This window comes from Entelurus aequoreus, linkage group LG01, assembly GCF_033978785.1.
Source record: "Entelurus aequoreus isolate RoL-2023_Sb linkage group LG01, RoL_Eaeq_v1.1, whole genome shotgun sequence".
Classification (NCBI taxonomy): Eukaryota; Metazoa; Chordata; class Actinopteri; order Syngnathiformes; family Syngnathidae; genus Entelurus; species Entelurus aequoreus.
The window spans coordinates 80,078,058-80,090,557 of NC_084731.1; the positions used below are offsets into that span (position 1 = coordinate 80,078,058).

Sequence of the window (12,500 nt, forward strand, 5' to 3'; positions counted from 1 at the left end):
TAAGGCAAGGCAACTTTATTTGTATAGCGCTTTTCATACACAAGGCAGACTCAAAGTGCTTCACAGACAACAAAGTGAAATGAAAGAAAATAAAAGCAAAATTAAAATGCAGACAATAAAAATAAAAACAGTGCAGACGTTAAAAGATTAAAAGATTTAGCTGAAAGCTAAGGTGAACATAAAAGTCTTCAGTCTAGTTTTAAAAGTAGTCAGAGTTGGGGAAAGTCTGACATCTTCAGGAAGTTTATTCCAGCTATTTGTTGCATAGTGACTGAATGATGCTCTCCCTTGATTTGAGTTTACTCTTGGAACCACTAACAGATTGGTCTCAGAAGATCTTAGTGATTTAGAGGGCTTATATAGTGGGAGCATATCAGTAATATACTTCGGCCCTAGACCATGTAGTCATTTATATGTGAGCAGGAGGATTTTGAAATCAATTCTCTGATGTACAGGGAGCCAATGTAAGGATTTAAGAATTGGTGTAATGTGCTCACATTTTTTGGTCTTTGTTAGAACTCTAGCAGCAGCGTTCTGAACAAGCTGTAGCTGCCTGACAGTTTTTTTTGGGAAGACCTGCAAGGAGACCATTACAATAGTCTAGCCTACTGGTAATAAAGGCATGTACAAATTTTTCAAAGTCTTGAGCTGACATGAGCCCTCTAAGTCTTTTTACATTTTTGAGGTGATAGTAGGCCGATTTTGTTACTGATTTGATGTGACAGTCGAAATGTAAATCAGAATCTAAAATAACCCCAAGATTTCTGGCTTTATTTGAGGTTTTCAGGGACAGTGATTGAAGGTGTTGGACGACTTTAAACCTTTCTTTTTTAGCACCAAAAACAATTATCTAAGTTTTATCTTCATTTAGTTGTAGGAAATTTTGGCACATCCAGTGTTTGACTTGCTCAATGCACTGGCACAGAAGATCTATGGGGCGATAGTCATTTGGTGATAGCGCTACATAGATTTGGGTGTCATCGGCATAGCAATGATGGTCAATGTTATTATTTAGCATGATTTGTCCTAGTGGGAGCATATAGATGTTAAATAAAGTTAAATAAGTGATTCGTTGGTGCATACCACTAGTGGTACGTGTACCGCAGTTTGAGAATCACTGACGTAGATAAATAATAACCGTTTGCCCTACATGAGAAAAAAATACATTTTTACTAGAGCCCAATTTTTTTATTTATTGTATCCATTTAAGAATAAAACATACTTTCAGTGACAATAATTTTCCCGAAAATATGTTTTGATATTTGACAAGCCATTTGAGTTATTTTGCAAAATCTTCTCCGGTCTGCTGGACCCCCCCCCCCCCCCCCCATTTCTCTCTTTCTTACAGTGCTGGTCGCCTGCGGTACGTCTCCTTTGCTTACCTGTCAAAACTTCTAATTTTTGTCAGCTTATCCAGTTTTTGTCCTTCTTTCCTGGCGTCTTCCTGGTCCCGTTTTGCTACTGCAGATATTGAGTCGATCAACAAGCCTGCGTCCGCAACACTCGGTGTGGGCTCTTTAAAAGAGCATGCGGTGCTTCAGGTTCCTTGATTCAATCAAATAACCCGATAGAGATGGATGGACATAAGGACGACAGAGAATATATCCCTGACAAAAATCCAAACTTTGTGTAAATATCTTGCCAAATAGTAGATGTGTTATACTATATAAGTAAAGCACAGCAAGCAGCAGCTGACACATTCTTATACTTTCTGTAAGATCCAGGAAGAAATCATGTAGCCAGCTTGAAAAATGTCTCAACTATAAGCTACATGACGGAGCGTAGAATTATTTAATTAAATGTTGGTAATATTTCAGGGTTCCTCACAAGGAAACCTCACAATGTATTAAATCCATAAACCGCTATAAATGGTGAGTTATTGTTATGTAGAGAAATCCCATATTTTCATACATTTTCACAGGAGATTTCCCATTTTTTGAAATTAAAATGTCGATGCTCCTCTTAGACACACAAATAAACACTACATTTGCGCCACATAAAACATTTTGTAGCTACTGTTCTGACGTTTCCAAAAACAACTTAAAACCTTGTCCAGCTGTTTACTGACGTCCCATACTTTTATGGACTATAAAGCACACCTGTATATAAGAGGCACCCACTAAATTTTAGAAGAAAAACATATTTTTACATCTATTAGCTGCATCAGACTATAAGCTACAGATATATACATTATGGATGATTCGTAGGAAAAAAGTAGTGGCTTATAGTCTGGAAAATATGGTATACTCTTCATGTTTAGCTAACTTTTACTGCAAATGAATGTCGACTACTAATAATCGTTATCGACCCTGAAAAAAACAGTATCCTCGATCTCCAGTATGAAGATCTAAAACATTCCATTGGCTGCATTTTGTTATTTTTTAGGTTTCTTCCACCGTCCGTACAGTCGTTTACTAAACAGAAAAGAACACAAAGTTGTGCAATGCAACTCATGTATTTCTCTTTTTTTTAACCAAATATAGAAGTCTATTTCAAAGAGAAGAGCAACAGCCTGATCGAAGTGGATCCTCCTGAAATCCACTTCACTGGCTTCAAGCTGGAAAAGGACTACGCGAGGAGTGTGGTGAGAAAAAAAAACACTCCGATTTTGTGTTGCACTGTAATTTATTCCAGTTTCTTAATTTCGAGAAATCATTAAATAGAAAATTAGGTCTCATTTGAAAATCCCCTTGTTTTGGGTTCAAGGAAATATAAATGAATTTCTCATCATATATGCTTGATGAATGTGGATGTAAGCATGGAGAATATCTAAATGCTTCTCTCAAGTGCCCACGATGAATTTTAAATGAACCGCTCTGCCCTACTCTTTAGAAACTAATCAACATCTCATCGCGAGTGCTGAATATTCATATCATCCCCACCCAGTCCAAGCACTTCCGAACAACCTACGCCAAAAAGGTACTCGTCTTCTAATTTGCTGAGTAAGTTAAAGAGTTTAACTTTGTTCATTTTGTCTGATGTGACTTCCATCAAGTGTCGGCTCATTCCTGGCCTCGCCTACACAGTGAAGGTCAGATTCTGTCCCCACGAGTGGGCTCGTGTCTCCGACTGTATTCGGGTTCACTGTGAGGTGAGCGCCCGACTGCGACGACAAGCGCTTTGAGATCTTCCATGTTTTCATGACTCACGCCTCCCTCTCATCCTCCATGTCTGCTCTCTCGGTCTGCGCCCTTCTCAAGGCTGACCAGAACCTCCTAATTCCCGTTTACGCTTACCCTTCCACCGCCCATGTCCAAGTCCCGCCACGCATTGACTTACCACCTACACCACTTGGACAAAGGTGTGTGTCAGAATTTGTGTTTGAGCGTGCACTTTCCTTTATAAAGGAATCCACATGTGTGTGTTCCTTCCTGCAGTGTTAGCCATGTCATTCCACTGAGCTGCAGATCTCCCAATAATTTGGAGTTCCAAGTGGACCTGATTGAGCCGAATGAGGCTTTCTCCATCTCCCCACTCTCAGGTACTGTAGGAACAACTTGATGTAGCGTCCCCTGCCTTGTTCCCCCAGCCCAGCGCAGTAAAAACAACCTATCTTAGTCGCAGCTGTGCTGTGTTTTCTCCAAACCACTTAAGTGTCTGTTGTGTATTTAATACATCCTAGTAGAGGAAGCCTGCACTTTACACACGCTAACCCTGTTTAGGATCTGGGAACCGTCAGCTCTTGATGTTGGCACTTGACCAGATGGGTCAACAAAAGATTGTTTTCATCCCTTTTAAATAAAAGTCAATGGTTATTTGTTGTCTCCTTCAAATATATGAATGCAAACAAACCTGTGTTAGTGGCCACGTGTCTATGCCGATACCGGTACGCCTGGGCCAATAAAAGAAAATGAACTCGATAACTGAATCTGCGTTAGCTATGTTTCAATTGCAGTTTTTCGCTAAATAAAAGTGATATTTGTAAAAGTACATTTGTGTTTCCAACAAAGTGTGTTTTGCGTTATGAGTGGTAGTTCTCTTAAAATGTCATCCCCCATTCTGTTGCCGTGACGTCAATAGAAGACGGAGGCAGCGGGTGATCGCTCAAAGGCAGTGTCCTCATTGCGGGTCGGCCACTATTCCTGGGAAGGGACCCGCGAGACAGTCCGGTGCGGCGGTAGCGGCGCCTCGCACCTCCGGCCGACAGATTGTAAGCGAGACCAAGAAGGCCGTTCTGCCCTAGTTTTCCTGCATTGGCGCCCCTCCAGTTCTGTGTTTAAGTGACCTGTAAATGCAGAAAAAAACATTTAGCAAAACACTTCAATATTGAAACGTCTCAAAAAAACCCTCATGAGAGCGCAAAATATGTTTTAGTGATATTTGAGAGGTTTTTCGAAATATGGGTGTTTCCATTATCAGTTTCTTATTGCGATATTTACATTTTGCACATTTCTAAGGGTAATGGAAACGCAGCTAATGATAATTGCCGTTTCTGTGAGTGTTTGTTTTCTTTGTCTGTTGCTTCCAATCAGGGTGCAAGAAGTTTCACTCTGTGTATCTCTTTCAGCACCCGAGCACAGTTATTCAATAGATTTATTAAATTATCGCGGTGAACTAGGGCTGTAAAGACATGAACATGTCATATCACGGTTATCGTGACAAAAACTATCACGGTCATCATTATAATCGCTGGATGTGCTCAAAAAGTACTTATAAACACACAAAAATCTTTTGACCAAGTTATTTAATTTTTTAAACTTTAAAAAAAATGGACACCTTGTTAGAAAAGCCCCTGTTTTGCATTTTTTGGTGTTTCTTTTGCGTCACTGAACACACACTAAAATCTTTTGACCGAGTTATTTTTTTTAAATAACTTTTAAAAAATGGACACCTTGTTAGAAAAGCCACTATTTTGTATTTTTTTTGTGTTTCTTATGTCACTGATAGTGTTTTAGTCTTGGTATCCTATCTTTTTTCATGACTAAGCTCTTATTGTTTTAAATACTGGTACTGTAGCAGTTTAAAATGTATTTAAATTAAAAGTGTGTAGCAAATAAAATGTATTATTATCATTTATGATTTCTGGCAGGCGTTGTGGCATCCTACTCTGTTCCGCAGTCCTTGAACGCACCGTAAAACCACCTCTATCTCATATTCCTCTGAGTAAAGAGCGTTTACTCTGTCCTAGGAGAGCACAGCTTGTAGGTTCAATGTGCACTATTTAATATCTTTGTTGGTCAGGCAGCAATGTGTTTTTATAAGTTTAGATTTGCGTACGGACATTGTCCGACAGCTTCTGGAAGGCATACGTCAAATCACGAAGCGGCTAGTCTTGATCGAGAGTGTGACCAAAGCCTGTGAGCGCAGCGTGGAGGCAGTCTTTTTCTACGCAACTTCCGCTTTCTTCCTAAGAAGAAAAAGTAAAAGAAAGTGAAAGTTTTATCAAACTTTATCAGCCCTTTAAAAGCCTTTCCTATTACATTCGCAACATAGCTCAAAAAGTTATGGCCGGATTGTGATGAAACCTTCAGGGAATGTCAGAAATTGGATAAAGAGCAAGAAATTATATTTTGGGGGTGATCCGGATTAGTGTCTGGATTTTATTTTATTTTTTTTCTAAAGATTCTTTACCATTGGAAGATAGGGCCTGGTAGAAGTATTTTATAGTTACCTACTCCAGGAGGTCACTTAATTGTTGCCTTCGGTCTGTCTGTCATTTAGTTAGCAAAATTCCTCAAGAAGTTATAGGTGGATTCTCATGAAACCTTTAGGAAAAGTCTGAAATGGGATAAGGGACAACTATATAGATTTTGAGGATGATCCAGTTACTTTCTACTATGTTCATTAAAGTTACAAGCTTCAACTTCTGTGTGTTTATGCTAGCGGCCTAGCAGAGACAACCGCAGTGAAGGATTGACAAGAGTGTTAACTCGTTTCTGTCGTTCCGCTATTGAAAACTCAAAAAGTTACAGCAGATTTTCATCTTTGCATTGAGTGGTTGCTCCAAACAGGCTTGACTGTATTCTATTGTGTGCGTATACATAAATGTTGTTCAATGGCGACCAGTCCAGTGTTGTTTGCCTTTTGTTCCAAGTATGCTGGGATACGCTCCAGTTTTAAAAAAAATAACTTTTTGACCATGTCTTTGTGCTGCAGGTGTGATTCCAGCCAATGGTCAAGCGATGATCACCGTTGCCTTCAAACCCTGTCGCTATGAGACTAGTCAGGTCACTGTCCGGCTAGTTGTCTCACAGTTTAACACAAAATCCTACCTCTGTACCATTACTGGAAGCTCCGCCCCTCTCCTCGCTCTCAGGTATTAATTACCGGATTATAAAGGGGAATTGAATTCACTTGGGTCCACCAGAAACCTGCAGCAGCAGGACTGAAAATCAATGTGCATGACTTCATCTATTCTCATCAGATGTTTCATTGTGGTCCTATGAGAAAGAAGAAGCTATCCATCACATGCAGCCGCTCCATCCACAACACTACCTTGATGTTATCTCAGTCCCAAAGTTAATAATTTATTAGTGGCTGCTGCATCGTGTCCAAGATGTGCAGCCAAAGAAACCAAAAAGTAACCAAATACTAGATAAGAAATGTATGTTTTCATTAATTTCTTAATCAATCCTCCAGCTCACTTTATGAGATATAAATCTTATTCTGGATAGCGCTATCAATTTTAATGTTTATTCCATTATTGGATAGGGAGATGGATCATCGGGGCACGTCTGCTAAAAGTAAAGGATCTTTACCAGCCATCCAGGTGTCTTCTCAGGTTAAAACACTAAGTCCAGTCAAACAAAAGTCCACCAAGGATGACGTCAAAGCAAAGGTAATGTATGAGCACATTCCTTATTTTATAAAAGTTGGAGCTGTCTAGGGATGGGTAGCTTTCATTTGAACCGATAAGGTACCTGGAAATTTGGTACACAACGTTATTATTTTCTGGTACTTTTGTGTATGTATATTTGTTTAAGAATAACCATTTTTTTATTCATTTAACAGGGAGCTGATAATATAATTTAGCTGTCCAGGTGTTATATCTTGGTTTTTTTTACCCTTCTGAATCCTATTTGTAAGTGTATGCATTCATTTAAATTTGTCTTTGTTGTGTTACTGTTGCCAGGGAGTAGTCTTTGCTAGGGGTAGGCGATACTGTGAATGTTGGTATCGATCCAATACCAAGTAATTATAGGGATAATATTGCCGGTACCAATATCAATTATGATACTTCTTACAAAGTCCTGGTCTAACAATTGTGTTAATTTGACAATAATTAGTTGATTAAGATAAAACACAGTACAAAGATTGTATGCAAATAAATATATTTGTATTACCTAAATACAACAATGTAAAGTAATGCAACATTTTTAATAATAGCAAAAATGATTACCCAATAATATTTTTCTCTCCACATTCCTTTTTGTTAAAACGTCACTACAAAGTAGCGTAAACTAAATGCAAACTATAAAAACTGTACCGTCACAGACTGCTTTCAGTGCTGACTTTTCTGCTCTCTATGGCAGGGCAGGGAGGAGCAAAGTGTGCCTGGGTTAATGGCAGAGACAGCGAGAGAGCGGTGCACAGATAGAATAGGATAAATGCGAACTCTGAGGAAAATCAAGTCATTTGCTGGACATATGACGTCGAGAAACTGCAACAAAAATATCAATGTTGTTAAAAAAAGTATTGATCTGATAACAATACTCTCCTTGATATCAATACTATAGATATTTGGATCAATACGCCCACCCCTAGTGTTTGCTTTTAGGTTGAATATGCCACTCTTATCTTTTGTTTAATCATACAATAGTGTTTATACTGTAAGTATTGTACCTATTGCACACCAGCTGTTCGATTGTAACATACCCCTTAGTTGTAGTTTTTATTAACAAATTAGGAGGTGTTGTAATCGCCACGTACAATCGCTACTGTTAATCAGTACAGGAGAGAAAGGCTACCAGGGGGCCACGGATCATTTCTGGAGAGGTACCAGTCTGGATAAGGTGCTAGCTGACCTGAGTAGTGACCCACGGTGAACCACTCTTCCACGCACAACTGTGGGCTGACCTGACTGAGCCCGGAAAAAGATCCTCCCTGTGACTAACTGTTGGCTTCCTGATGGACTGGACTCCCACAATATCTATTATTTTAACAATTACGGAATTATACCCACTCGAAATCCATTGCAGCCGATCACCCTGGAAGGGGGGTCCCTACGTCTGCGATCCCTTTTAAAGGTTTCTTCTTTTTCCCTAGTTGGGGTCTTTTCATTTTTTTCTTGCCAGTATGTTGGTTTAGATCAGGGGATGTTGTGAGTTTGGGAAGCACTTTGAGACACTTGTGATTAAGGGCTATATAAATACAATTTGATTGATTTATTATCAGTAGCATCTATATGGCATAGCCAATGTATATTGGCATCGTGCTAGCACATTTTAAAAAGCAAAGTCTTACTTTTGACGGCTTTCTATCAGGCATGCTTGCTTTTGTTGGCATGGAAAATTGCAACATTACCGAAAAACCCGCTATAAATACGCTTGTTTGCCCTCCAAATGCAACCGGCCGTGACATCAAGTATCAACATATGGTACCGTTTGATTTCATGTAAATTCGGTTGTTACCTATAAAAGTACCAAATTTGGTACCCATCCCTAGAGCTGTCACTGATTTCCTGATTGCCTGCTATTACAATATGCTACTGTATTGTCCCCAAGAAGAAATTGATTTATCTCTCTCTCGCTCTTGCAAATGCAAATTATCCTGAAGCCGGCACCAAAACCTCTGGTGGATGCCTCCACCCACACAGGCGTGGCAAAGATACTGCAAAAGGACCTCAGCAAACTTTGCCTTGAACACCAAAGTGAGGGTAAGTGCACTGGGATGATTGCCTGACTTGCTGTGTCAGATCACTAGACCAACAGTATTGTGAGACAAACCCAGTGTGGCGTTCTCTTAGTCAAATGTCTTTTGTGCTTGTTAGATCTGCAGGACAGGCAGAAGAAGGAAGCACTCTTCCTGAAGAAGGTTCAACAGAATGATAAGGAAGAGCAAACCAATCGCCTGCGAGTGTAGGTTCAACCATTATCCTCCTCTTCTTTAAAAATTATAAACACTTTTTAAATTATTAACCTGTTGCTGGTAGTGTAGTGGTTCATACAGTTGACTTTCATGCAGTCTGCTCAGTGACTGACGCAAATTCCTCAACATCTTCCCAAAACAGTGGAATCTGTTAAAGGGGACCTATTATGCAAAACCAACTTTTCTTACCTATTTCGTGTATTTGGGATATGCATACGTCTCGAAAATGTGGAATCAAACAATCTTGCCTTCCTTCATACTTCCGCCAAATGAGTCATTTGTAATTTGCACAATTTTTTTTCCCACCGGTGACATCAGCAGATTAGCCGTATATGGTAGAAATTTACCCGAAATTCTTGGTGCGAGTCCGCCATTTTTATATATGTACAAGCGTTTGCAGTCTGCCCGACAAAATGCCCAAAGTACGACCCAAAGAACGAAAATGCTATGTTATTGGTCATTTTAACTAGCACAGGTCACCACGTACCCTGCCTTCCGCCCGATTGTAGCTGAGATAGGCTCCAGCACCCCCCGCGACCCCGAAGGGCATAAGCGGTAGAAAATGGATGGATGGATGGAGGTCACCACGCACACCTCCGGTCTCGTGTAAAGAACTAAAAAAGGTTCCTGGCTAACTTTTTCATTTCACAGAAATGTGCCTTTAACTTGGAATAAGTATCTCTTCGTATGTGACAACCACTTTGAATATTCCTGCTTCACAAACTTGCGACAATTAAAAAATAGATTTTTTTAAAAGCCATTTTTAATGGCGTTGTCTGTGCCTTTTAGAAGTGGGAATCTTTGTGCGCCTGACGATTACTATTCTGGAGCTACGATTCAATTAAAAATCTATTATTGATGCATCTTTATTAATTGTATATTAATGCAGTTTTATATTTCTTTTCGTTTCACTAAATAAGTGTTTATCACTTGCAACTTTTAAAATTTGAAACAGGAAGCAGGTGACTTAAATGTTTTTAAATTTATGTCGCGTGTGCAAAACTAGAACATAAGCGCTCTATAAAAAAGGAGCCGGTCTGATCTCTCGGTGAGGTGGCTCGCTGCAGTCTGTCAAATTTTAGAACTGTCTGAATTACTTTATGCAACGGGTGCAACGGATCAAAAAAACTCACAGTTCGGATCGTTTCTCAGATCAGAGTCACGGATCGGATCATTTTTTGGATCAGCAAAAAAACTAGACAACTAAACATAAGTTTTGTCTTTTTGTTTATTAACACTTTTAAATTATTAAATTAAAATAATTAAATCAACTTAAAGTGCACAAGGCATAACATCTTCTTTTTAACATAATTAATGAAAAACAGTGCAACATAAAAAGGCATTTCTCCTTTCTTTAAACTTGGACCAATGACCATTAATAAAAAAAAACTTAAAGTGCAACATAAGAAGGCACATCATCTTCCTTGAAACATAGATAGTGAAATAAAGCCTGACATCTGGAGTGATGCTGCTGTCTTCCACACTTTGAGCCATGGATTGTAGATTCCTTGTTTTCAGTGGCAGGATCATTGACACGGATGGTGAAGTTTCAGTGCTCAGTAGAGATGTAACAGTTTTGAGCACCTGGAGGACCTCCTCTGCCACTCTGACATCATCATCAGACAGGGTGATGATGTCTTTGACATTTTTCTTCAGGGTCTTGTGGGTCAATGCAGAGTATATAGCTGCCTGCTGCTCCAGATAACGCTCCAACATATAAGTGGAGTTCCACCTTGTTGGGACATCATGTATGAGCTTATGAGTAATTATTTACGTTTATTCTAGAATTGATTCCATAATCGTCGTCCATGTCCAAAATGCAATGCATCTAAAAATCGATTATTTCCCCTACCTCGCCATGTAACATTCAGAATTACAACCATTTAAATCCATTGCAAGCCATGATGAGAACAATGCAAAACACTCTCTCCACTCTTATCCATGTTTGACTTTCAACTGCTTAATATTTCTGATTGATTGCAAAACTTTAAAAAGGTCGTCACGGAAGTAAACAAGGTAAGAGTTTCGCATTCTCTTAATATTCCATTATACAAAACCCCAAACCAGTGAAGTTGGCACGTTGTGTAAATCGTAAATAAAAACAGAATACAATGATTTTCCAATCCTTTTCAACATATATTCAATTGAATAGACTGCAAAGACAAGATACTTAACGTTTGAACTGGAAAACGTTGTTATTTTTTGCAAATATTAGCTAATTTGTAATTTATTGCCTGCAACATGTTTCAAAAAAGCTGGCACAAGTGGCAAAAAAGACTGAGAAAGTTGAGGAATGCTCATCAAACACATATTTGGAACATCCCACAGGTGAACAGGCTAATTGGGAACAGGTGGGTGCCATGATTGGGTATAAAAGCACCTTCCATTAAATGCTCAGTCATTCACAAACAAGGATGGGGGAGGGTCACCACTTTGTGAACAAATGCGTGAGCAAATTGTCGAACAGTTTAAGAACAACATTTCTCAGCGAGCTATTGCAAGGAATTTAGGGATTTTACCATCTACGGTCTGTATATAGGTTCAGAGAATCTGGAGAAATCACTGCACGTAACATTGAATGCCCGTGACCTTGGATCCCTCAGGCGGTACTGCATCAACAAGCGACATCCGTGTATAAAGGCTTTCACCACATGGGCTCAGGAACACTTCAGAAACCCACTGTCATTAACTACAGTTGGTCGCTACATCTGTAAGTGCAAGTTAAAACTCTCCTATGCAAGGCGAAAACCGTTTATCAACAACACCCAGAAACGCAGTCGGCTTCGCTGGGCCTGAGCTCATCTAAGATGGACTGATACAAAGTGGAAAATTGTTCTGTGGTCTGACGAGTCCACATTTCAAATTGTTTTTGGAAACTGTGGACGTCGTGTCTTCCGGGCCAAAGAGGAAAAGAACCATCCGGATTGTTATAGGCGCAACGTTGAAAAGCCAGCATCTGTGATGGTCTGGGGGTGTATTAGTGCCCAAGACATGGGTAACTTACACATCTGTGAAGGCGCCATTAATGCTGAAAGGTACATACAGGTTTTGGAGCAACATATGTTGCCATCCAAGCAACGTTATCATGGACGCCCCCTGCTTATTTCAGCTAGACAATGCCAAGCCACGTGTTACAACAGCATGGCTTCATAGTAAAAGAGTGCGGGTACTAGACTGGCCTGCCTGTACCAGACCTGTCTCCCATTGAAAATGTGTGGCGCATTATGAAGCCTAAAATACCACAACTTAAGCTGTGCATCAAGCAAGAATGGGAAATAATTCCACCTGAAAAGCTTCAAAAATTGATCTCCTCAGTTCCCAAACGTTTACTGAGTGTTGTTAAAAGGAAAGGCCATGTAACACAGTGGTAACAATGCCCCTGTGCCAACTTTTTGCAATGTGTTGCAGCCATGAAATTCTAAGTTAATGATTATTTGCAAAAAAAAAAAGTTTCTCAGTTCGAACATTAAACA

General features: G+C 39.5%; 1 protein-coding gene across 18 annotated transcripts in view; it reads left to right on the forward strand.

Moving 5' to 3' along the window:
- Window positions 1–12,500, forward strand: part of cfap221 (cilia and flagella associated protein 221) — a 121,888-nt gene that overhangs the window by 27,872 nt on the left and 81,516 nt on the right. For all 18 annotated transcript variants that reach the window (XR_009827345.1, XR_009827342.1, XR_009827346.1 and 15 more), the window contains 9 exons: window positions 2,484–2,584; window positions 2,833–2,919; window positions 2,996–3,091; window positions 3,201–3,301; window positions 3,378–3,481; window positions 6,097–6,256; window positions 6,652–6,778; window positions 8,716–8,815; window positions 8,930–9,017. Coding sequence is in view for 15 of the 18 variants with exons in the window: in XM_062059414.1 (XP_061915398.1) it covers window positions 2,484–2,584; window positions 2,833–2,919; window positions 2,996–3,091; window positions 3,201–3,301; window positions 3,378–3,481; window positions 6,097–6,256; window positions 6,652–6,778; window positions 8,716–8,815; window positions 8,930–9,017 (964 nt within the window). In the remaining 3 variants the exon portion in view is untranslated. The remainder of the gene's footprint in view (window positions 1–2,483; window positions 2,585–2,832; window positions 2,920–2,995; window positions 3,092–3,200; window positions 3,302–3,377; window positions 3,482–6,096; window positions 6,257–6,651; window positions 6,779–8,715; window positions 8,816–8,929; window positions 9,018–12,500) is intronic.